Raw genomic sequence first — 26,159 nt, 5'->3', positions numbered from 1 at the left:
TTCTTGGCTTTGTTCTTCCAAATCAAATGTGGTTTGACAAACAAATCTGATTGGAGTTCAGATGGGTCCTTACCTGGGCGGCGTGGTGGCTCAGTGGTTAGCACTGCTGCCTCACCTTGCAAGGGACCTGGGCTCAATTCCACCCTTTGGGCAACTGTCTGTGTGGAGTTTGCACATTCTCCCCGTGTCTGCCTGTGTTTTCTCCAGGTGCTCCGGTTCCCCTTCACAATCCACATATGTGCAGGTTATGTGGTTTGGCTGTGTTAAATTGTCCAGGGATGTGCAGGCTAGGTGGATTAGTCATGGGAAATGTGGGGTTACAGGGGGAATGAGTTTGGGTGTGGGTGTGGGTGGGATGCTTTTTGGACGTTTGGTTTGGACCTGATGGGCTGAATGGCCTGCTTCAACACTGTAGGAATTCTATGAATTTATCAGAAGCACAGACCAAGAGTTCTAGAAATGAACTGCTGAAGCTACAGGGCTCTCTATTGTTATAAACCAATTTATGTATTTAATTTGAATATCTCTGATGTTGTGCTTCTACTTAATTAGTTTATTCATAAATAAACCTGATGATTAATTTAACCTGAAGATTATGATCCTACTATCTTCTGTTTCTCGTCTGTCAGAGTTAATAGGAGAAGGTGGTGGCCCTTGATATATAATGCCCATGAACTTTGTGGTAATTGAGACAATTGCTATCCCTTCACACACAAGTGATTGAAGTTTTACTTTGCAGCATCTGCTGACAGGGTTTACATTGGTTCCAGAAGCACACGTAAGGTTTTGTGTGATTTGTAACATTGAAGCCCCATTTGATTTAGATTAGATTACTTACAGTGTGGAAACAGGCCCTTCGGCCCAACAAGTCCACACCGACCCGCCAAAGCGCAACCCACCCAGACCCCATTCTCCTACATTTATCCCTTCACTTAACACTATGGGCAATGTAGCTCGGCCAATTCACCTAACCTGCACATTTTTGGACTATGGGAGGAAACCCATGCAGACACTGGGAGAATGTACAAACTTCACACAGTTAGTTGCCTGAGGCAGGAATTGAACCTGGGTCTCTGGCGCTGTGAGGCAGCAGTGTTAACCATTGTGCCACCGTGCTGCCCATTTCTTCAGTGGTTTGTGAAGATCCCAAGCTATGATTTGTAGAGCCTGAAATAATTACAGATAATCAGTATTCCTATTTTTTTCAGAAGCGGGAACTTATGTTGCTATCGTTATCTGCCTTGCAACACACCTTTTGTTTAATACCTCTTCCATTACTACCACTTCTATCTTTCGCTGTCATCCCTTTTATTGTTTAATCTCTATTGCCCTTCTATCCTATCAAATATAATTTTATTTTCTTTACCCCCCTCTTTCCGTATCTGTATGCGTCATTTAAAAGAAAACCTGTCAAATCTCTTGACTTTTTCCATTTCTATTGAAAACCATCTACTTGAAAGGTTATCTCTTCATTATGATCCCACCTAATGGTGATTCTGGACAAGTCATATCCCAGGGTGAAACCTGAATAGACAATGAATTTTATTTTTCTGTTATTTTATCATAGAGAGCAGTTACTGAACATATTCCCAAGGGCTGCTAATGTAGTTTAACAAAATAACATAATGGTTTATTGCACAAAAGAAAAACTGGATTACACACATTGAAGACTATTGGAACAATCTCTTTGAAAATAGCAGAAAGAAAGATTCATCCATTTTACCCCAAGCCATAACCTTAAAGACCTCAAGCCACAATGACAAGGCACCCCAACTCCATGTTAAAGTTTCCTGCTCAGCTGGAATGGTTATTAACAGTTTCTTCTTGGTAGATTTCTGCTGTCGATTCACTTGATTTTTTTTCTTTAATCAAACTGCTAACTGAGCTCACCCATTCCTTAATTTGGGCTCCTAAGCTAATTTCTTCAACATTGCTACAGGATGTCTTCTTCTCTGACAGCTCCAGCTTCTGCTTCTATAATTGTCTTCCCACTGATTTCTGACTGCTCCCCAGCGCTGTCTGCTTGGGAACTACTAATAACAGCACCTCAACTATTGTGCATCTCTTCTCTTGGAATGATCCTTTTTCTGGAAACCTCCCTATCTTTCTTTCTCTCTCTCTCTCTCTCTCTCTCTTTACCTTTAATTAGTAAAGCTCCTGATGAAGGGCTTTTGCTCGAAATGTTGATTTTCCTGCTCATCAGATGCTGTCTGACCTCCTGTGCTTTTCCAGCACCACTCTAATCAAGACTCTGGTTTCCAGCATCTGCAGTCTTCACTTTTGCCTAGTAAAGCTCAAGTCAACAAACAACTTAATGATGGTCTCACTGGGTAACTTGCCAATCATTTAGTGAAAATCACATGAGTTCTTGGAGCTGCTATTTTGAATTCATTGTTCAAAAATGGCTTTCTGATCTTTTATATATGAAAAAAGCAGAGCTTTCAAATTGAAAACAAAAATCCATTTTTTCTCCAACCAAAGTCCTAAGTAAAAATAGCATATTAGGAATCTTAATTGACTCAGACTTGGGTTGTTTTCTGTTTTCAGTTCAGATTTTGACTACTGTAATGTTCCATTTTTTTTTTAGATGGTCCAGACGAATATACCTCCTTTACCTAATGGCCAACTGAAATGAAATGAGATGCCTCTCATTTGAACCTGCTGTATACCAGCTTGTCTCTGATAGAACATGGCTGTTGCATTTGCCACGCTAAAAGTCGCTGCATTCCCAAAAAGTAGGCTAAGTTGCATGGAGACCAGTAACATGATAAGGGGCTGCACAATTTTATTTTTAAATTCCTTGGCAAGCCTGATGTTTACTGCTGACCTTTCCTAATTCCTTCAAGAGGCTGGATAATCCACTGTCTTCATCAGAGAGTCATAGAGATGTACAGCACAGAAACAGACCCATCGGTCCAGCTCGTCCATGCTGACTAGATATCCTAGACTAATCTAGTCCCATTTGCCAGCATTTGGCCCAAATCCCTCTAAGCCCGTCCTATTCATGTGCCCATCCCGATACCTTTTAAATGTTTTATTAGTACCAGCCTCTTCTGCTTCCTCTGGCAGTTCATTCATTCACGCACCACCCCCTGCGTGAAAACGCTGCCCCTTGGGTCCCTTTTATAACTTTCCCTCCTCACCCTAAACCTATGCCTTCTAGTTCTGGACTCCCCACCCCAGACTTTGTCTGTTTATCCTATCCATACCCCTCATGATTTTATAAACCTCTATGAGGTCACCCCTCAGCCTCTGTCACTCCAAGGAAAATAGCCCCAGCCTATTCAACCTCTCCCTATTGCTCAAATCCTCCAAACCTGGCAACATCCTTGTAAATCCTTTCTGAACCCTTTCAAGTTTCATAACATGTTTCTGATAAACACCAGGTAACTTCATCAGGTAACTCATTTCTTCAGGAAGGAACAGTGCTCCGAAAGCTGTACTTCCAAATAAAACTGTTGGACTATCACCTGATGTTGTGTGAGTTTTAACTTTGTCTACCCCAGTCCGACACCGGTACCTCCATTTCATTCTATTGGATAAGTAAGAAGTGAGGCAAATGGCTTTCTTGATCTGTACCGGTCCTAAGGGACCCTGAGGTATAGGTATAGAATTTGGCAGAGCAGGTTGAGAAACTGGTTAAAAAAGTACATGGGATTGTGGGCTTTAGAAATCAGGGCATAGACAACAAAAGCAAGGACTATTAGTTCATAAGACCAAAAGAAACAGGAACAGGAATAGGCCATTTGGTTCCTCAAGCCTGCTCAGCTATTCATTAGGCTCATAGCTTATCAGGCCTTCCTCACATCCACTTTCCTGCCTTTTCCCTTCCCTTCTGATTCCCTAACGATCAAGAATCTGGAAATCTATGAAGAGCCTTCGTTAATTCTGTGTTTTGAACTCATCTGGAATGTTCTGTCCATTTCTTTGCACTTTTACAGTGATTGTGAAAACATTAGGGAGGATGCAAGAAAGACTTAAATTCCAGGGATGATGGACTTGAGCTACAAGAGCATGTTGGAGAAACTGCAGTTGCTGTCTTTGTAGAAGAAAAGATTGAGGAATGATCTGAGTGATGGGGTGGGCAGAGTATATATGGAGAAGCTGTTGGCTGCGGGTTGAGAACCAGAGGAGACTTATTTAAGGTGATTGGTGAAGGAAGACCATCTTTACACAGGGAGTGGTTGTGATCTGCAATGCATTACCCCTGAGGCCAGTAGAAGGTAATCCAATCATGGATTAAAAGGGGATTTGAATCGGCACTTGAGTGAAGATTTGTTGGCCTGTGGGACATGGATAGCGTGTGGGACTCACTGAGTGGCAGTGGGCCAGTATACACCTGCAGAATGGCTTCTTTTTGTCCTCTAAATGTTATGCATTGGATTACTTTGGTCACTGACATTTGATGTTTCCCATGACAACATCAAATTTTCGATGAGAGAACCTTGCCTTTCAGATTTAAGACTGTTTCTTTGTGTTTCTCCCCCTCCAAGGTCCATCGTCGCTCTGCTCAACATTTGCTGGATCTCTGCTGTGCTAACAGGGGCACGTTCATCAAAGTGGGCCAACATCTGGGCGGTTTGGACTATCTGCTCCCTGAGGAGTACACCAGCACATTGAAGATCCTGCATAGTAAAGCCCCACAGAGCAGTCTGCAGGAAATTCACCAGGTCATTGAGGAAGATCTTGGCAGAGAGGTAAAGTGGATCTTCTTCATTCTTAGAGTCATTGAGTCATAGAGATGTACAGCACGAAAACTGATCCTTCGGTCCAACTCGTCCATGCCGACTAATTATCTCAACCCAATCTAGTCCCACCTGCCAGCACTGGCCCATATCCCTCCAAACCCTTCCTATTCATATACCCATCCAGATGCCTTTTAAATGTTGTAATTGTACTAGCCTCCATCACTTCCTTTGGCAGCCCATTCCACAGACGTACCACCTTCTGTGTGAAAAAGTTGCCTGTTAGGGTCTCTTTTATATGTATCCCCTCTCACCCTAAACCTATGCTCTCTAAGTTCTGGACTCCCCCACCCCAGGGAAAAGACCTTGTCTATTTATCCTATCCATGCTCCTCACGATTTTATAAACCTCTACAAGGTCACTCCTCAGCCTCCAATGCTCCAGGAAAAACAGCCCCAGTGTATTCAGCCCCTCCCTATAGCTCAACCTTCTCCACTGCCTCCAACACACTCTCATGCACATTATCAGAGCCACATATTACACGTGAAGTATCACACACAATTCACACACTACATGCACATCACACACACACATTTACACAAAATACATGTATTCTCTTGTTGTTAATCTTCATGTATTTAATTATACACTTCAGAGCATTTATCTTAATTATGTTTTAAGATCTTGAGTGATATTTTTAATTTTGATATTTTTAATTAAAACAGTCCAGAGTATTTATCATATGCTTATTTTTAATACCATGAGTGGGTCAAATGATGTGTTGGTGTCACAGAAATGACCGTGAAGATGTCTCTTTAACACGATGAATGCTGATAATTAGCCACTGAAGCGTTAAGAGTAAGCAGCAATGAATAAGGCTCATATTTATAGAGACAGCAAGAAAGGAAGAGAGAGAGACAAATATAAAATGGGCAGTGGGACAGATAAATGGAAAAAGAGTGAAGCAGAGAAAAGAACTGAAAGAAAGCAAACCAGAGAATACAGAAACATTAATAAATGGGATTCAAATGAAATGGACACAAAAGCATGTGGGACGGAGTCTTACAGGTGTCTGAGTGACGTGAGCTATGGCAAGCTTAGCAAATCAGGCAGTGACGCCCACCTAAAGTCTCGCTGGATTGACATGATATTGGGATCATCTCAATCCAGCTTTAAGCTTTTCACAAACAGTGCGTTGAGATTTTCACTCAGCAGCTGCGAGATGCAATTGGTGCTCGTTATTGATTCTTGGGTTAACTTGTCGCTATATCGTTAGTATTCTGAGCCCCATCTTCCCAAACTCACCAATCCTGGTGGTTTGAGCCTCGCTGCTTCATCTGTACAACCTTCATGGTGGACACCGGATGACAAGATCTCACGGTGTGATCTGTGGGCGTTTGTATCTGCCATCTGCCAGCTTATCTTGATAATACTGTCGCCTCCACTGTGCACTGGCAGTGCAGTGGAAGCATAGATTGCAAAGCAGGGCACATCGGCCTTTGGTCCTGAGGACCAGTGGCTGGCCGCTGGGATGCAAGGGCTGTACACCTTTCCAGAAGACCCTGAGAGTACTGGACCTGACTCTACATGGCAGCCACTAACCTGTCCATGAAGGCAGCCAGACCGTAGCTTCTGGACAATGAGTGCCATTGTGTCCTTTCTGCTCCCTTTTGCTTCTTGCTGTGAATTTGGATAAAGTCCCTGACTGCTGACACCACAGAACCCTCTCTTGCCTGGGGCTCAGCAGACGGCTACACTCTGGCAGTGCTCTGAGTGGCAGGTGCCTGGGCCCTTTCTTCCTCGGCCAGCTCATCAGATTGTGGAGCCACACCCTCTGTCTCTGTCTATGGCTTGCACCCAAGTGTCTGTATTTGGGACAGCAGGAGGCAGTCTACTTGATGCTTCCGCAGAGGCCTTGGTATTCTCATCTTCAGGAGCACGGTTGTTGTTCGGTTTGTAGAACCTGCAAGAACAAAGAGAAGGAAGGTTGGGAGTGGTGTTCAATGATAGCAAATGGGTGCGTGGCAGTGACATGGAGAGTGCTGCTTAATCACAGCAGGACATGTACGTTACAGTGTTACCACAGCAGTAGTCTTGGTCTTCTCCTGTAAGAGCCAGGACTCTCTGGGGGTGAGGACACCGATCTCGGGCACATCTCTCCACCTTTTTTTAATATGATGAGGCTGATACAATTACAATAACAGTCAACTGGATGGGTATATGAATAGGAAGGATTTAGAGGTTAGGATATCTGGTTGGCATGGACGTGTTGGACCAAAGGGTCTGATTCCATGCTGTACATCTCTATGACATGCACAAAGGTACACACACACACATACACACACACACACTAATGTTACATAAATATGTATATAAATAAAATGTGATTACTATGCATGCTAGACTGGTACGCACATGCCCACGTATATATATATCGATAGAGTGGGCTTTACCCACCGAGAGACTTAGTTACAAGAATCGTTTGCAAATGCTGCACTCTGTACATTAAAAAAAATGGCATTGAGAGCGAACTGTCTGTTCCGCTCTGCCTGTAGGGAAGTCAATTGTGCCTGGCATGTGGGTGTAAGGAGGGAATCAGCAATCAGCCCCAGTTAGCAGGGTCAGAGAGAGACCCACAGGCCAGCCAGCATGACTATCTGAGAAATATTCAAGCGCTTTTTGTTTGTGTTTGGTTTCTTTCTGTGTGCAAGCAGAGGGCAGGGACGCTGAGGTTCTGAAGGGCAAGGGCAGAACCTGAAAATTACGCTGTTTCGCATCATTACCTTCTGACAGATTTTTTTTTCTCCCAAATCTCGGAGTTAGGGGAGGGCAAGGTGCTTCATTCACTCGCTGCATCCTCTGTTTTATGGCTGCTATGGGAAGGATGTTTTCAGGGAGAAAGAGAAAGAAATTCACCTTTAGATGGTCTTTAGTCATTGATCCGCCTTAATTTATTTGATGTACTGGAGCTGCAGTTACACTTCACTGAATTCAGCAAGGCAGCTGGGCAGGCTCACCAACATTTCACAGTAAGAGCACCCCCTTCGATTCACTGCTTCGTTATATGGGCTGCATTTAACCCATTCACTTAACTCGCTCACCGTCTCTTATGATCGAGTGGGGAGAATGAACACAGAAATGGGATTTCGAGCCCGAGGCTGGTGAAAAGTACATGTTTTTTGTTTGTTTGAAATGTCCTCTGGTTTCCAGCTGTTGGGCAGCCTTATTTCTTTGGGGTCAGGTGGGGCATTGGGTGGAATGGATCGAAGCGTGTGGCGCTGGAAAAGCAGCATCCAAGGAGCAGGAGAGTCGACGTTATGGGCCTTCATCAGGAATGAGGCTTGTGGGCCAAAGGACTTGAGAGATAAATGGGAGGGGAATGGAGGAATGGAATGGGGCTGGGGTGAAGGTAGTTAAGAAAGTGATAGGTAGATGAAGGTGGGGCTGAAAGTGATAGGTCAGAGTGGAGGGTGGAGGATGGAGGATATGGGTGGGAAGGAAGATGGACAGGTAGGACCCTTCAAGAGGGTGGTGCTGAGTTGGAAGGTTGGGACTAGGATAAGGTGGTGGGGGGGGAAATGGGGAATCTGGTGAAATCCCCATTGATCCCATGTGGTTGGAGGGTCCTAAAGCGGAAGATGAGCCATCCTTCCTCCAGGCGTGGTTAGGGTTTGGCGATGGAGGAGGCCCAGGACCTGCATTATCTTTAGCGGAGTGGGAGGGGGAGTTAAAGTGTTCAGCCACAGGGCGGTGGGGTTGGTTAGTTTGGGTGTCCCAGAGAAGTTCTCTGAAATGATCCACAAGCTGGTGGCCTGTCTCCCCAGTCTGGAGGAGACCACATCAGGTGCAATGGATGCCATAGTTGACGTGTGTGGAAGTACAGGTAAATTTCTGACGGACATGGAAGGATCCTTTGGGGCCTAGGTCGAAGGTGAGATGGGATTTATGGGTGCAGGTTTGCACTTCCTACAGTGGCAAGGGAAGGTGCCGGGAAGAAGGTGGGTTGGTGGGAGGCGTGGACCTGACAAGGGAGTAGTGGAGGGAATGGTCTCTCCGAAATGCAGGTGGACAGGGGGAAGGGAAATTTATCCCTAGGGGTGGGGTCTGTTTGTAGATGTCAGAAATGGCGGAGGATGATGTGATGTATCTGGAGGTTGGTGGAGTGGAAGGTGAGGACCAGGGGTGTTCTGTTCTAGTTGCGATTGGAGGGGTGGAGTTCAAGGGTGGAGGTTCAGGGAGTGGAGGAGATGCACTGCAGGACATCGTTGACCATGAGGAAGCAAATAGCGGTCTTTGAAGAAGGAGGCCATTTGGATGTTCTACGGTGGAATTGGTCCTCCTGGGAGCAGATGCAATGGAGCTGGAGGAATTTGGAGTAAGGGATAGTGTTTTTACAGGAGGCAGGCTGGGACGGGGTGTAGTCCAGGTAGCTGTGGGAGTTGGTGGGTATGTAGGGTTGAGTTGGTTGCCAGAAATGGAAATGGAGAGATCCAAGAAGGGGAGGGAGGTGTCCGAGATGGTCCAGGTGAACTTGAGGTCAGGGTGGATAGTGTTTGTGAAGTTGGTGAACTGTTCAACCTCTTCGTGGGAGCATTAGGTAGCATGGATACAGTCATCGATGTAGCAGAGGAACTGGTGCCAGTGTAGCTGCAGAAGATGGACTTGGGGAACCCAAATGACAGATGTCAAATACTTCGCTGAGGGCAGTCTGTGTGTTACCAGACAAAATCTTTGTTCCCTGGTCCTGAGGGGTAAATATGCTTAAATAAATAATTGTGCATAAAAATATGAAAGAGGTTCTAAGGTACCTGAGGGTTGATTTGAAAGTGGGCTTCACTACAAGCAACTTAGGCTGTCTCTCCTTCAGGCCCCACACTGCTCTCCCAGCTCCTTGCCACCAATTTCTCCCCTCCATCCCTGAAGATGCTGGCACTTAACAGGTGTAATGCCACAGTTCGTGGTCTCTATGTAGTGCATTGTTCAAGCACACTGTCGGACCCATCTTCATTACTGAGTCCGAAGGTTGTAGATTCAATCCCACCATGGAGACTCGAGCAAAACTCTTGGCTAGCGCTCCCTAGTGCATTACTAAAGGACTGCAGCACTGTCAGATGTGCCGTTTCTCAGATAAGATGATCATCTGAGGTACTGTCTGCCCTATGAGGTGAATGTAGTTAATTTAATGGTAGTCTTTCAAAAAAGAACAAGGCTCATAAGCCCACTCCTCAACAATCCTATACCAAAATAGCAAACATATTTCAAAAGTATTTCAGTTGCTTAAAGGCACAGTTGAACTTTCTGATTTTGAGAAAGGTAACATATAAATGCAAGTCTTTCCTACTTCCCTTTGTTGTTAATGAATGAACATCAGCAATCTGTTTAAGAATGGAAGATTCTGTGTTCTGCATGAATATATTTACCGGCACAAGTCAATAGATGGCAGTCAAGAGCAGGAGCAGGAACAGCCAAACCTGGGGCATGGGGAGCAGTTGGTGAACTTGTCTCAGCTCCCTCTCCTGAAACAGGGAAAAGACCCTGCACCATCCAAAACTGTAGAGTTGAGCTCAACACCAGTTAGAGACTGCCCGACTAACTTTCAAACACTGCAAATTGATGAACGGCATTGATAGTGAAAATGAGAAGTGACTGTTTCCATGTGGGGCTTGGGGTTGGTGGTTGTTGAGATGTGGTCAATAATTAGAAGATCTCAATTTTAACTGATTACCTGAAGAACCAGAGGGAAAGTAAGGATTATTTTCCTGCCTAATGGATTATTATGATCTGGAATGCATTGTCTGAATGAGAGATGAGAGCAGATTCAAGTGTGAATTTCAAAAGAGGTCGATAATTACTTCAAAAGGAAATATATTGGAAAGTTATGAGGAAAGAGTGAGGAGCAGAATTACTTGGATGGTTCTTTCAAATAGTTAGCAGAGGCAAGATGGGCTGAATGTCTTCATTCTGTGTTGTACAATCAGGATCATAAAAATTCTGGACAGGCCTAAGCAGTGCAGCCTATTGACCCTGCTCTGTCATTTCAATATGATCATGTCTGAATCTCAGGCTTTCCCTCATGCTCCCCATATCCCTGATGGCCTTAGAGACCAAAAGTCTGCCTCTCTAGGTCTTAAATGTATTTATTGATGGATCATTCACAATCCTTTGGAACAGAGAATTCCAAAGATTACTAACACTTTGATGGACATAATTAGTGTGCAGCACGGTGGCATCGTTAGCACTGCTGCCTCACAGCGCCAGAGACCAGGGTTCAATTCCTGCCTCAGGTGACTCTCTAAGTGGAGTTTGCACATTCTCCCCGTGTCTGCGTGGGTTTCCTCCGGGTGCTCCGGTTTCCTCCCACAGTCCAAAGATGTGCAGGTTTGGTGAATTGGCCATGTTAAATTGCCCGTAGTGTTAGGTGAAGGAGTAAATGTAGGGGAATGGGTCTGGGTGGGTTACACTTCGGAGGGTCGGTGTGGACTTGTTGGGCCGAAGGGCCTGTTTCCATATTTCTCCTTATCTCAGACCTAAATGAATGGATGACTGTGCTTCTAGATTTCATGACTGGTGAAAAATTTATGTTTATCCTGTGGATGTTTCACTGAGAACACATCTTACTCTTCTAAACGAGAGAGATTATGGGTCCAATTTACCAGGACGTAGGACAAGTAGGGATGGGCAAATGCCAGCCTATCCAACTATGCTCACATTCCTTGAAAGTATCATTTTGCTTGCTGTCTGAAAAACCAGTTCATACCTCCAAAATCATCACCACTATCTTGTTTAATAAATTCACTTCAGAAAAGATTTACAAGGATGTTGCCAGGGTTGGAGGACTTGAGCTATAGGGAGAGGTTGAATAGGCTGGGGCTGTTTTCCCTGGAGTGTCGGAGACTGAGGGGTGACCTCATAGAGGTTTACAAAATCATGAGGAGCATGGATAGGATAAATAGAAAAGGTCTTTTCCCTGGCATGGGGGAGTCTAGAACTAGAGGGCATAAGTTTACGTGTATGGAATGATCTGCCAGAGGAAGTGGTGGAGTCAGGTACAATTGCAACATTTAAAAGGCATCTGGATGGGTATATGAATAGGTAGGGTTTGGAGGGATATGGGCTGGGTGCTGGCAGTTGCGACTAGATTGGGTTGGGATATCTGGTTGGCATGGACGGGTTAGACTGAAGGGTCTGTTTCCATGCTGTACATCTCTATGACTCTAAGTCAGAGCGTATGACTATTGAACATAGAACACTACAGCGCAGTACAGGCCCCTCGGCCCTTGATACCAATCTGAAGCCCATCTAAAGTACCATGGTATAGTTTTATACATGCATTGTTAAGATTTAGGCCATTAGGAAATGGTAATTTGTTGGATTTTAGTCTCTCGAGTTTCCCCAATACTTTTCTCTGCTGATATTAATTACTTTACATTTTCACTCTTATTTGCTCCGGGGTTTCTCTATTTGATGTGTAAGTTGTGTCATCCAACCTGAGAACAGGCGCAGGATATTTGTTCGATGTTTGTGCCATATCATAAATTACCAAAGATAATTTCTGCTGTTACTGCCTCGAAGCAACTAACTTTAGCTGATCTCCTTGTGGTAGATTCATGAAAGTTCGTACCATCTGTTCATTGCATCAGTGGCCAATTTTTCTCATTCTATTTTCCATTTTTCATTAAATGTTTGGTGGGCCTTTCCTACATTTCCCCTCTTGGGAAATCTCACCCATTCTTCCCTCTGGTGAAACTCACTGAATCTCAGTCTAGTCCAACAGAGGTCCTAAATGCTTGATATAACTTATTGGTTAGAGCCGCACATGCATTAAGATTTCCAGAACCCATTGAGTTTGGTGATGGGGGAAATGGTACTTTTTTCATCACCGACGGTAACAAGATTTCTTAACCCATTTACTTTTCACTTACTTCACCCAATAAGCTTATTATTTTGATGTGCAGTAACAAACTGTTTTATATTTATGGTAAATGTATAACCATACATTGTTAGTTTTCAAAAAGATTCAAGATCTTGGGGGAAAGAAAATGAGAAAAATTTGATGACATTATCATCAGTCAGGGTAACCATGAGTCTATCCTTAATTTTCATTAGTGAAACTGATTTTTAATAATGTTATTAGGGAAGGAAATCTGCTGTCCATGCCTGGCCCAGCCTACATGTGACTCCAGACTCTCAATAAAGTGGTTGACTCTAAACTGCCCTCTGAAGTTCCTTTTTATTTATTCATGGAATATGGGAGTTGCTGGCCATCCCCAGTTGCCCAGCATGCAGTTTTAAGTCAACCACATTGCTGTGGGTATGGAGTCATTTGTAGGACAGGCCAGGTCAAAACAGCTTCTGCCATAGTGGGATTGGAATCCATGTGCCTAGAACTTTCACCTGAGCCTCTGCATTATTAGTCTAGCAACATTACCATTACACCATCATCTCCCCCAAAGGAATGAGTTTGAAATGGCCTATAGCAAGACACCCTATTAAAGGGAGATGGGCAATTAATGGTGCCCCTTGTGAATGACACCCATATCCCATAAAATAATTTTTAAAAATTGCAAAGGACAATCGATCTGAGACAGAATGTAATAGATTTCTATAATTTCACATCAACAGCTCAGTAAGTGTTTTACAAACTAAAACCAAGGCTCAAATGGAATTTTTCACTCTTTGATCGAACAAACATGGAGACGTGAAAGGGAGAAGATCTTTGTTACTGCTAATACTAACACTGAGGGCTCATGTTCCACTAGCTGTAACCAATATTTCAAGCTCTCGTAATACTTCTTGTCTTATCTAAACAACAGTTTGAAATCTTATTCATTTCCACCCTTTTCCATCCGCTTGAATTAAGATCATCAATAAACTGGAGAGTCTTTACTAGGAAAAAAACCCAGAAAAAACACAACCTTTGACTTCCTAAAGACGAGGCAGTTTAATGTATCTTTTGGAACCTTCATCATGTCTAGAGTTGCGAACCATCCAAATCTACAGGAGTCTCCAGGAATTTTAGATTAATCTCCAGGATTCTGTTGTGAAGAAACCTTCTACAGGGGCAATAGACATATTGCGTATATAGATATATATATATAGATATATACGCAATATATTGCGTTATAGATACCACATGAGACTGAAAATATTTGAATTCCTACATAGCCAAAGGATAGAAAGTGAAGGGACAAGATCTCACTTTTATTGGAAACTGAAATCCTTTAATGGATAAGGCACATTTCACTTTAAACAGTCGATGCATAAAGAAATGTCCCAACAAAGATTTCTGTGGTTACAAGCACTCACATTGCTTCCCCCCTCTCTCCCTTCCCTTCCTCTCATGCTGGTTGTCATTCCTGTAACTTTATGGAACTGTTGATATTTCTAATCAACCTGTTCAGACATGTTATGATATATGTCTAGGACAGGTGAGACTTGAAGACAGACCTTCTGGCCCAAAGGTCAGAACAGTACCATGGGTCATATGTGCCCTGCAATCTGGAACTGTATGTTGAGAATGAAGAAGTTGAGAGTGTGGTGCTGGAAAAGCACAGCAGGTCAGGCAGCATCCGAGGGGCAGGAGTGTCAACGTTTCAGGCATGCCTAAAAAGCTGGGTCTCCTGCTCCTCGGATGCTGCCTGACCTGCTGTGCTTTTCCAGCACCATACTCTCGATGCTGATCTCTAGCATCTGCAGTCTTCACTTTCTCCTAGTTGATTTTAACCTTACTACGAAGCCTCTTCCAAGGATGCCTACCTTGAAGAAGTTCTCCTCCTCCCCTCTGTCCTCTACAAGTATCTCAGTGAGTCTCTCTCTCTCTCTATCTCTCTCTGCACACTCCAGGTCACCACCTCTGCCCTGAAGCTCTTCAGCCAATTACTGATGAAGGGCTTATGCCCAAAATGTCGATTCTGCTGATCCTTGGATACTACCTGACCTGTGGTTTTCGAGCACCACACTCTCAACTCTAATCTCCAGCATCTGCAGCCCATACTTTCTCCTAGTTGAGAATAAAGAACTCTATTACAATGAAAAACAACAAGACACTGTACAATCCGTTACCTAGAAGTTGCAAGTCAGGAGTGTGATGGAATGTGTTCCACATGCATGGAGGTATGCAGCTCCAGCAATATTTGTGAAGCTCAGCAGCATCTTGGACAAAGGCAGCCTGCTTGACTCACACTTCATCCACATCCTTAAACATTCGCTGTCCCTACCAGCAGCACACACTGGGTATGCCAGCAAAAAGCTGCGCTGTGGCAAATTGCCAAGCCTCTTTTGATACCACTTCCAAACATAGAGTCATAGAGATGTGCAGCATGGAAACAGACCCTTTGGTCCAACCCGTTCATGTCGACCAGATATCACAACCTAATCTAGTCCCACCTGCCAGCACCCAGCCCATATCCCTCCAAATCCTTCCTATTCATATACCTCTCCAAATGCCTCTTAAATGTTGACTGTCGACCTTTTCCTTTCCTGTGTCTTTGGTTCCAATGTGGACAATGACCTCTTGCTGGCCCCTCTCCCCTGTGAGAATATTCTGCAATCTCTACCATTAGAAAGACAATGGAAGCAGATTCTTGGGAGCTACTCACCATCCTGACTGAGAAATATATCACTGACGCTGAGTCAAAATCCTGGAACTTCTTCCCTCACCGTGCTGGGTGAGGGTACCTCCATCACATGGACTGCAGTGGTTTAACAAGGTGCTTCTCAGCTACAGGGGAATTAAGGATGAGCAGTAAGTACTGTTCTTGTCAGCATGTTCACATCCCATGAATAGGTGGAAAAAACAGGCGTACTTCTGGGTGAACAAGAAAAACGGATGTGAAGAAAATTGAACAAAAGAAACCTAGAATAAACCAAAACAGATATGGATGAAGAACACAATGTTTCCCCTTCCAAATGCAGCATTGGTTCAGTGTACAAATCATGTTATGTTGTTAATGCAGTCTCGTAGATTTACTGCATTGCCTCCAGCTTCACTGAATGTGCAAAATGTACCAAAGGATAGCTACAACAGGCTTTGTCTATTCAAACATGTTACTGCCATTCTAAATGTTACTGCAGTACCCCAGAGCACTGCTGGTTTAAGGCCTGAATACACTTTATTAGGGTACTTGCTGGGGATTTTCAAAGTGACAAGATGCTTTCAGAAGGTAAATAAATAATCTAATACTGTTCTTCAGTGTTGACAAGAGGCACTTACTGAAGGTTATCACAGAATGAAAGGGAAAGTTAGCTGAAATATTTTTCACAAAGGGTTACTAAAATACGGAATGCTTTATCACAAGTGACTATTAAGGTACAGGCTGCAAGTTTCTTTTTCATGAAGTTGGAAATATGTTTGAACAGGAACACAACGACAAGTCAGAATACAGAAATGAGATAGAGGGCTTGGTGACAGGGTGCACTGAGAACAACCTCTCTCTCAATGTTGGAAAAGCTAAAGAACTGATCATTGACTTCAGAAAGAAGGGAGAAGAACTTGCCTCCATCTACATCGATGGAGCTGAGGTCGAAAGGGTAGAGAGCACCAAGTTCCTGGAAGTGACGATAACCAACAACCTTTCCTAGACTTCCTACATAGTGGGCGGCACAGTGGTTAGCACTGCTGCCTCACAGTACCAGAGACCTGGGTTCAATTCCCACCTCAGGTGACTCGCTGTGTGGAGTTTGCACATTCTCCCCGTGTCTGCGTGGTTTTCCTCCGGGTGCTCCGATTTCCTCCCACAGTCCAAAAATGTGCACGTTAGGTGAATTGGCCATGCTAAATTGCCTGTAGTGTTAGTTGAAGCGGTAAATGTAGAGCGGTAAATGGGTCTGGCTGGGTTGCTGTTCGGAGGGTCGGTGTGGACTTGCTGGGCTGAAGGGCCTGTTTCCACACTGTAAGTAATCTAATCTAATAGATGCAGTGGTCAAGAAGCCACACCACATCTCTTCTTCCTCAGGCAGCTCAGGAAATTCGGCATGTCCACAATGTCCCTCACCAACTTTTACAGATGCACCATTGAATGCATACTATCTGGGTGCCTGAAACGTCGATTCTCCTGCTCCTTGGATGCTGCCTGACCTGCTGCACTTTTCCAGCAACACATTTTTCAGCTGGGTGCATAACGGCCTGGTACAGCAACTCTTCTGCCCAGGACTATAAGAAACTACAGAAGGTGATGTGCACAGCCCAGACCATCATGGAAGCCAACCTTCCATCCATGGATTCCATTTATATGGCTCATTGCTGCAGAAATACTGCCAACATCATCAAAGACCAATCACACCCTGGCAATGCACTCCTACAACCTCTTCTGCCAGGCAGAAGATATAGAAGCCTGAACACATGTACCAACAGATTCAGGAACAGCTTCTTCTTGGCTATTATTAGACTGATGAATAGCCTTCTCTAAGTTCAAATAACACTGATTTTGCTAATGTTGACCTTGCCTAACGCACGCCCTGTGCAATATAACCTGTATGCCTCTGCCCAAGTATTGTTTCACCCTATGATCTGTATGTCCTTGCTGACTATGATCTGCCTGTACTGCTCATAAGCAAAGCCTTACTTCGGTACTCGTGACAAGAAGTCAATCATATCAAATACTTATGAAGTAGCTTCTTAGCCTCTCAGCTGCCCCAGAATAAACTGGTTACTTTTGAAGAGCAGCCACTGTTGTTAGGCCATTCAGCTCATCGAATCTGCTCTGCCATTCAATGGCTGATCTGATGGTGGCTGAGACACCATCTTTCTGCCTGTCCCCTTAATCCCTGAGTGCTTGTCCAACTGCTTGAGCTGAAAGTTTCTCCAAATAAATATTGGGAGGTCAGAGCCTTTGTCTTTGGTTCCAGGCACAAAGTCTCTCTGGCTTTCCTCTGTCTGCAATAGCTGCCTGCTCATTTGAATTTTTCATTTCCTCTCCCACATCCCATACTTCCTCCAGACATGACTCTTTCAGTGTTCTCCTGGTTGAGCTCTAATCTTTTACTCTCCTTAAACTTCACCTCATCCAAACTGTGCTTGCCATACCTCTCATAATTTTATATACTTCTGTCAGGTCACCCCTTAGCCTCCCTTGCTCTAGCGAAAGCAATCCAACTTTGTCCAACCTTTCCTTATAGCTACACACGCTAATCCACGGATTATCCTGGTCAACCTCTTTTGCACTTTCTGCAAAGTCTTTACATTCTTTCTATAGTGTGGCGATCAAAACTGCCTACAGTCCGCCAAATGTGACCTAATTAAAGTCTTATACAGCTGCAACACGACTTGCCAACCTTTGATATTCAGTGCTCCAATTGATGAAAGTAAGTGTGCCTTCTTCACAATCTTATCCACTTCAGGGAGGAGAAAGAGCTTTACCAAGAAAGTGGTAGGAATTTGAAGTTCCTACCAAATTGTTGAGGCCACTGGCATTAATTCATTCATGGTGAAGCTAGTTTAACACGAGGGGGAGTTGATGAGGTTAGATGAAGTCAGGTCAGGTGGGAGGAGACTTGTCCGGAGCATTAACCATTGATCTAGGGCACAGTTTTAAAGCGCATTGCTAAAGAACCCAGGTATGGTGAGAAAAATAAGTTCCTTTCGCAGTGACTGGTTCAGGTTTGGAAAACAGTGCCTGGACTTGAGGTGGAGGCACGTTTGATTGGGGCATTGAAGAAACCATTGCATAATTGTTTATATTTAAATAGTGTGCAGGGTTGTGGAGAGAAGGTAGGAGTTTGGAACTAAATCAAGATGGTGAGTGAGCCACTACAGACATCATGGCTAAATGGTCAGCTTCTGCTCCATTATAATTTTGTGATTCTGGTACATCTTCACATCTCTTTTCCTTTTAAAATCTCTGATCAAGGTTAGTTTAGCCCCTATCATATATTAGTGTTAGAAATTTGTCTGATAACTCTCTACTGAAGCACCTTGGGTTGTTTTTCTCATGTCTGGCACTGGAGTGGGCTATAATTGGAAGGTGTTGAAATTTCATGCTGCCAAATTACACACTTTTTTTTTAATGCACCATCTGAGCACCGAAATGTGGGAATACTTCTCTTCATTCACTAATGTCACTGAATCAGTCATGCCTGTTGTCTCCTTTTGAAGTTAATGGTGTTCAATGCCAGCTTGTCAGCATTTCACAAGAGCAATCAACCTTTTCCCTTCTCCCAAAGAGTCTGGAAGATGTCACTGACAGCCAATCAAGAAGTCAGGATTGGTAGTTGTCCCAACCTATCGTATGATGTGGAGGACAGGATTGGTAATTATTCCAACCAATCAGATCATGTGGAGGACAGGATTGGTAGTTATTCCAACCAATCAGATCATGTGGAGGACAGGATTGGTAGTTATTCCAACCAATCAGATCATGTGGAGGACAGGATTGGTAGTTATCCCAACCAATCAGATCATGTGGAGGACAGGATTGGTAGTTATTCCAACCAATCAGATCATGTGGAGGACAGGATTGGTAGTTATCCCAACCTGTCCTATCAGTTGGAGAGCTGCCTTTAATTGTGTCTATCACAATCAATCTGAACTCTACTTATTTTAAATTAAAGTCGGCTTTAAAACAAGGGACAACAGTGTGTGATTTTTAGCCAATGTTTAGTATTGAAACCAAAACAACAAAATGAGATGTTGGAAAGGTTGAAAGGACCAATAGAATGATAACAATGTAGAGCTCAGATGGAGCCTTTTACCAGATCAGTGCAACACTGATCACTGTCCTTGTCGTGACCAGATGAGGAGGGGGAACTAGCTCCTCTCTTTTTAACCCCTTCTTGGTCAGCTGCAATAACAGAATAGAATAGAGTAGAATATTATTGTCATGTGTACTTTTACATAAAAATACAGTGAAAAGTTTGATAAGTCACCCCACCCTGCTGACATTAATGACTAAACTCATTAAATAAAACTCATAATATAAAAAAAGTAAAATTAGACAGAGTACATCACAGTTCAGTTAATGGTTCCTGGGCTTGGGGAAAGCCGTTTAAGGAATGATGGAATAACCTGAAGATGCAGTGGGGCTGAGACAACTGGTGGTGGTTTAACCTGAGGGTCACCATGCCTCAGGCGAGGGGAGAGGTTGAGAAGGTGGGCCCTTCATGGTGACCTCAGCCAGTATGGGGATTGAACCTGTGCTGTTGGTGTCCCTCTGTATCGCAAACAGCTGTCTGGCTAAGTGACCCCTTCGTTATAGAACATAGAACATAGAACATAGAACATAGAAGAATACAGCGCAGTACAGGCCCTTCGGCCCTCGATGTTGCGCTGATCAAAGCCCACCTAACCTACACTAACCCACTATCCTCCATATACCTATCCAATGCCCGCTTAAATACCCATAAAGAGGGAGAGTCCACTACTGCTACTGGCAGGGCATTCCATGAACTTACGACTCGCTGAGTGAAGAACCTACCCCTAACATCAGTCCTATATCTACCCCCCCTTAATTTAAAGCTATGCCCCCTTGTAATAGCTGACTCCATACGTGGAAAAAGGTTCTCACTGTCAACCCTATCTAACCCCCTAATCATCTTGTACACCTCTATCAAATCACCCCTAAACCTTCTTTTCTCCAATGAAAACAACCCCAAGTGCCTCAGCCTTTCCTCATAGGATCTTCCTACCATACCAGGCAACATCCTGGTAAACTTCCTCTGCACCCGTTCCAGTGCCTCCACATCCTTCCTATAGTATGGCGACCAAAACTGCACACAATATTCCAGATGCGGCCGCACCAGAGTCTTATACAACTGCAGCATGACCTCAGTACTCTGGAACTCAATTCCTCTACCAATAAAAGCCAGTACGCCATATGCCTTCTTCACTGCACTATTTACCTGGGTGGCAACTTTCAGAGATCTGTGTACATGGACACCAAGATCCCTCTGCTCTTCCACACTACCAAGTAGTCTACCATTAGCCCAGTAATCCATCAACCTTCTAACCCTTCCTCCAGGTCATTTATAAAAATGTAATGTAAGGAACGTGGCAGTCATTTTCGTACAACAAGCTCCTGCAAATAGCAATGTGATAATGACCAAGCAACCTTTTCTATTTGTTGGTTGAGGGATCACCATTGGCTGGGACAAAATGTTGCATGTTTGAAAACTTTCTCTGCTGGAGCCATCCTAGTGCACAAGGAGTTTGTCTTCTTCCAACTTCTTACATCAATCTCCTGGTGACCATTTTAAATTGATGACTTGTTGTCATCAGTGACTACCCAAACAGAGCAACCAGATGTCCTCCCTTTCCATCAAAGCTCTCCATAATTGTAAGAAGCACCTCAGCTGAATCCCATAATAGCAGTCGCAAGTCTGTGTTCATAAGCAGTTTCCAAGCTATGGTGAGATGTGATGCTTTCTGTAACATGTTGAGGAAGGCTGTTAATACTCACTGGTGGAGGACGAATTAGCAAAGGTCCACCAAGTGGCTGTGGAAATGGACCCCACAAGTTGTTGGTTTTTGCAGAAAAAGAAGAAACAGGTCAAGCCTCCTCTTGTATTTTCCACCCCTTTTCCAACGGATCTGCATTGCTCTCTGAGTCTGCCATTACCCTGATTTTCACATTCTTATTCTGGTTTGTATATGTTTTTATGACCTTGCCTTTCCTTGTTCTAGCCAATATTTATCCCTCAAACACTAAAATAACATGCAAAGAATGTTACATGGTCATTATTGCAATTTTATTTTTAATGGGAACTTGCCCCTCCATCTGTGTAACGTCCTCCAACTGTTACAACCATTTGTAAATTTTTATTCTATTCTATTCTGCACTCCAGCCTCCTGTACATGTTGGACTTGAAGTGATTTGAAACTGAAGCATATCGAGTGTGAATCTAAACCATCAGTGCTGGTGTTAGCTATAACCACATGGTCCTTATGTTTTGCAATTCTCTCCCTACATCTCTGCACATCTTTGTCGCTCTTTCCTCCTGTAAGGTGCAACTTAAAACCTATCCCTTTGTCCAGACTTTTGTGTACTTTCCCTTATTTCTGTACACGTGGCTTGCTGTTAAATTTTGATTGAGAACTTCTTTGATCGATAGCTTTGGTAAAGCATGCTGTGACATTGGGGGCCGCCTGGTGGCTCAGTTGTTAGCACTGCTGCTTCACAGCTCGAAGACCCAGGTTCAATTCCATCCTCAGGCAAATATCTGTGTGGAGTTTGCACCTTCTCCCCGTGTCTGCCTGTGTTTCCTCTGGGTGCTCCTGCTTCCTTCCATGATCCAAAGATGTGCAAGTTAGGTGAGTTGGCCCTGCTAAATTGCCCATAGTGTCTAGAGATGTGCAGGTTAGGTGCAATAGCCAGGGGAATGCAAGGTTACAGGGATAGGGTTGGGAGCGTTGTTGGATATGGGTGGAATGCTGTTCAGGACAGTCGGTATGAACTCGATGGACTGAATGGCCTGCTTCAACACTGTAGGGATTCTATGATTTGATCGTATTGAAGGTCCTGCTAAAATGTCAGTTATGGTTTATGTCCGCTAACAGAACCACTGATGTGCCTTTCATACAACACATTGTGAAGCATTATGTCCCATTCAGGTCACTGTTTTATGTTCCAGTCTCTTCATTGTACCAAACTGCATATGATGAAATAAAGTGCTGGGAAGTACAAAATGATGCATTTTAGTAGGAGAAGTAACTTAATATAAAGTATACAATTCTAAAGCGAGTGTAGGAGCAGAGAGACTGTGGAATGTATGTGCACAGATCATTGAAGATGACAGGGCAGATTGAGAAAGTGGTGAGTAAGCCAAACCAGATTCTGGGCTTCGTAAGTAGAATAGTGTGCAAAACCTTATGGTGAATCCATACAAATGCACTGATTCAGCCTCAACCAACATTCCCAGTTCTGGGCATCACACCTCAGGAAGGATGTAAAGACCTTTGAGAGGGTGCAGAGAGGATTTGCAAGAATAATTCCAGTGATGAAAGATGAGTTGTGTGGACAAGTTGTAGAAGATGGAGTGTTCTCTTGAGAAAAAAAGAAACTGACGAGAGATTTGACAAAAATGTTCAAATGGGTTCTGTACTGAGTAACTAATTTATAAAAAATCACTCACAGGATGTGGGCATCACTGGTTAGGCCAGCACTTATGTCCCATCCATAATTGCTCAGAGAGCAGTTAAGAGTCAACCCCAGACTAGGTAAGGATAACGATTTCCTTCCCTGAAGGACATCAGTGAACTAGATGGGCTTTTCCAACAATCCAAACAATAGCTTCATGATCAGCATTGGAGTCATAACTCTAGATTTAAAAACAAAATTCAAATTCCACCATCTGCCATGGCAGGATTTGAACCCAGGTCCCCAGAACATTACCTGGATCTCTGGGTTAATAGCTTAATGGTAATGCCACTCAGTCCATTGTCTCCCCACTAAAAATTGGCATAATGTGTTCCCATTGATGAAATGCGACATTGATTTTAAGATACTTGTCTGAAAAAAATAAATAGCAACTTGATGCGAAACCTTCTTGTACAGTGAATGGTTAGGATATACAAGGTAATGCCAGAGTATGTGGTAAAGGTTTTCAAATGAGAGCTCAATAATTTATCTGTCCAGTAAAACAGTTTCAGGGCAAGGGAGTGTCATGGACAGGAGGGTGTGACCACAAGCGAGGCAGGTAGAGGAATCCATGAGGTAGTGCCGTAGGATCCTCAACCATGTGCTTGTCTAACAGATTTGAGATTCTTGCTCCTTGTGTGGATGAGAGTCAGGGCTGCAGGGAGGATGAGCTAACTGACCATACAATCATGATAACATGGAGCCATTCAAGAGAGAGGAGAAAAGAGAAATGTATTTGTATTTGGGGACAGTATAGTCAGAGCAATAGAGCTTGTTCTCTGTGGCCAAGATCGAGAGTCCCTAAGGCTGTGTTGCCTCCCTGATGCTTGGGTTCAGGATAGCTGATCAGGGTTGTAGCGGAACTTGGAGTGGGAGGGGAATGATCCAGTTGTCATTTGTCCATGTAGGTACAACTGGAAACGTTCTGGAAAAAAGCGTAGGACTTATAGTGGTAGACTTATAGCGTAGGACTTATAATGCTAGGGCCTTTCGAAGAAAGTGAGTACTGCAGATGCTGGAGAGTTGGAGTCGGAAAATGTGGTGCTAAACATTGATTCTCTTGCTCCTCGAATGCTGCCTGACCTGCTGTGCTTTTCCAGTGCTACTCGTTTTGACCCTGGGTAGTGTTGGAGAACAGAGGGACCTAAGGGTTTTACGTACATAATTCTTTGAAGTTTGCATCACAAATAGGGTGATCAAAAGATTTTTAGCATGCTTGCCTGCATTGCTCATTCTTTTGAGTATAGGAGTTGGGAAGTCATGTTGAGGTTGTACAAGATATTGATGAGGCCTCTTCTGGAGTAGTGGCCATTTCTGATCGCCCTTCTATAGGAAGAATATTATTAATCTGGAGAGAGGTTTAGAAGAAATTTACCAGGATGTTGCTGGGTATGGAAGGGTTGAGTTATAAAGAAAAGCTGGATAGACTGGGACTTTTTTTCATTGGCGCGTAGGAGATTGAGAGGTGACCTTATGGAAGTTTATAAAATAATGAGGGATATAGAAAGGATTAATGGTAGTTGTCTTTTCCCTCGCATGGAGGATTTCAAGATGAGAGGGAGCATTTTTAAGATGAGATGAGAGAGATTTTAAAAAGACATGAAGATAGAAGGTAGTTTGTGTGTGAGGAATGAACTTGCTGAGGAAGTGATGGATATGGGTACAATTACAACATTAATAGGTATTTGGATAACTACATGGATAGGAAAGGTTTGGAGGGATATGGGCCAGGAGCAGGCAGGTGGGACTAATTTAGTTTAGGATTATGTTCAGCATGGACTGGTTGAGTTGAAGAGAATGTTTCCATGCTGTATGATTCAATGACTCTGTGACTCTAAGAGCCATATCAAATTTGAAACGTTCACTCTAATACGTGCAGTAGTTAATTTCATGTCTTCAGCATGTCCCAAAAAGCCAATGAAGCACTTCTGATGTGTTATCCCTATTGTAATTGTACACAGCTAAGTCTTAAAAACAACAACAGGATGTCTGCGCTGCAATGTTCGTTAGCAACATCAAATGAGAAAAGTCTGGAAATACTCATTGGGTCAGGCACATTTGTAATGAGAAATAGAATTCATGTTCTTTGTGAACTGCTGTCAGTGGATGTTGATTCAGAGGTAAATATTGACCGAACCTGGCACAGTGGGAGCGACACTGTTCTTGTTCAGAATGGTGCCTTGAAGATCTTTCAGAGGTGACCTTGATTTAGCATCTCATCCAAAAGTTGACAGCTACAACAATGCAGTCCTCCCTCAAGTCTTGCATTGAAACGTTAATCTGAGTTTTGTGTGGAATGGGACCTCAAAAGTTCTTGAGAAGAGGCAGAATGTATAGTGGTTTGCAGGCTGTTCCTTGAAAAGATAGAAGAACAGGGAGGATGTAGCCAACAGGAAAGGTTCTGCAGGCTGCTTCTTTCTCCAGAAAAAAAAATAAAATGCAGAAATGATCTGATCTACTAAACATAAATTTGCAAATTTTTTTTAAGGACTTGAAGATATTCCTTTATTGTCATTGGATCAAAATCCCTCCCTGGCAGCACCACACTGATGGTGGCAGATCAAGGGAATGACTCAATTTTCCCAACTCAAGAAGTATTAGAGATAGTTGATAAATGCTGGGCTAGTCAGCGAGTCCAGGATTAATTCTGTGTTTTTTGAAAGGACAACCGTGATTGAAAAGCCTTGTAGAAGACAGAGGAATTCTAGAATGGTACTAGAGTTGAGGAATTTCAGTTCCACAGAGAAACTAAAGAAGCTGTGATTGATCTTCTCAAGGGAAAGGAGCTGTTATTACTGAGAGGTTTTTGAGGTTAAGAGCGATTTTAAATAAGGAGAAGCTCTTTGGAAGCTTGGTAACCCAAGGTGACAGATTCAGAATAATGGTCAAAAATGTCAAGAGGCTAGTAGACAGTTTGGGGCTTGGAGGGTGGTTGGGAAGTGCAAAGATTAAAAAAAAACTGTGAGTTGTTATGATTTGGAATGAATTTACCTGAAAAGGATGCAGATTCAGTGGCAACTCTCAAGGGGGAATGAGATAAAAGTGGGAGAATTTGCACGGCTTTGCATCAAAGGTTGGGGTATGGGACCTGTTGGATAACTGCTTCAAAGGGATAGCATAGGCACAGTGGGGCCTCCTGTTCTGTTTAATTCTCTGATGCATATCAGCTTTGACTTAATTCTGTTGTACAAGGCAATGCTAGAAAACGGGACGGTACCTATTGTAACGTTTGAGATTGCTTGTACTTATTTGATACACTTGAGTGGGCGGCGAGCTGTGTTTGGGGATTCATGTCTGCTGGAATCTTCTTCTACAGGCTTGTTCAGCCACTCAGCCAGGTGGTGTCAGCAGTTCTTATCTTCAAAAGTGATCGGAATGCCTGGTGGGGCTGTGTGAATGTTGGGAA

The 26,159-nt window shown here is 43.5% G+C and overlaps 1 protein-coding gene across 1 annotated transcript in view; it reads left to right on the top strand.

Moving 5' to 3' along the window:
• Positions 1–26,159, top strand: part of adck1 (aarF domain containing kinase 1) — a 567,898-nt gene that overhangs the window by 183,409 nt on the left and 358,330 nt on the right. Inside the window, exon 4 of the mRNA XM_072568152.1 lies at positions 4,494–4,697. Within this exon, the coding sequence (XP_072424253.1) occupies positions 4,494–4,697 (204 nt within the window). The remainder of the gene's footprint in view (positions 1–4,493; positions 4,698–26,159) is intronic.

This window comes from Chiloscyllium punctatum, chromosome 4, assembly GCF_047496795.1.
Source record: "Chiloscyllium punctatum isolate Juve2018m chromosome 4, sChiPun1.3, whole genome shotgun sequence".
NCBI lineage: Eukaryota > Metazoa > Chordata > Chondrichthyes > Orectolobiformes > Hemiscylliidae > Chiloscyllium > Chiloscyllium punctatum.
Note: the sequence above shows the minus strand (reverse complement) of the source record. Positions and strands in the feature narration are given on the sequence as shown.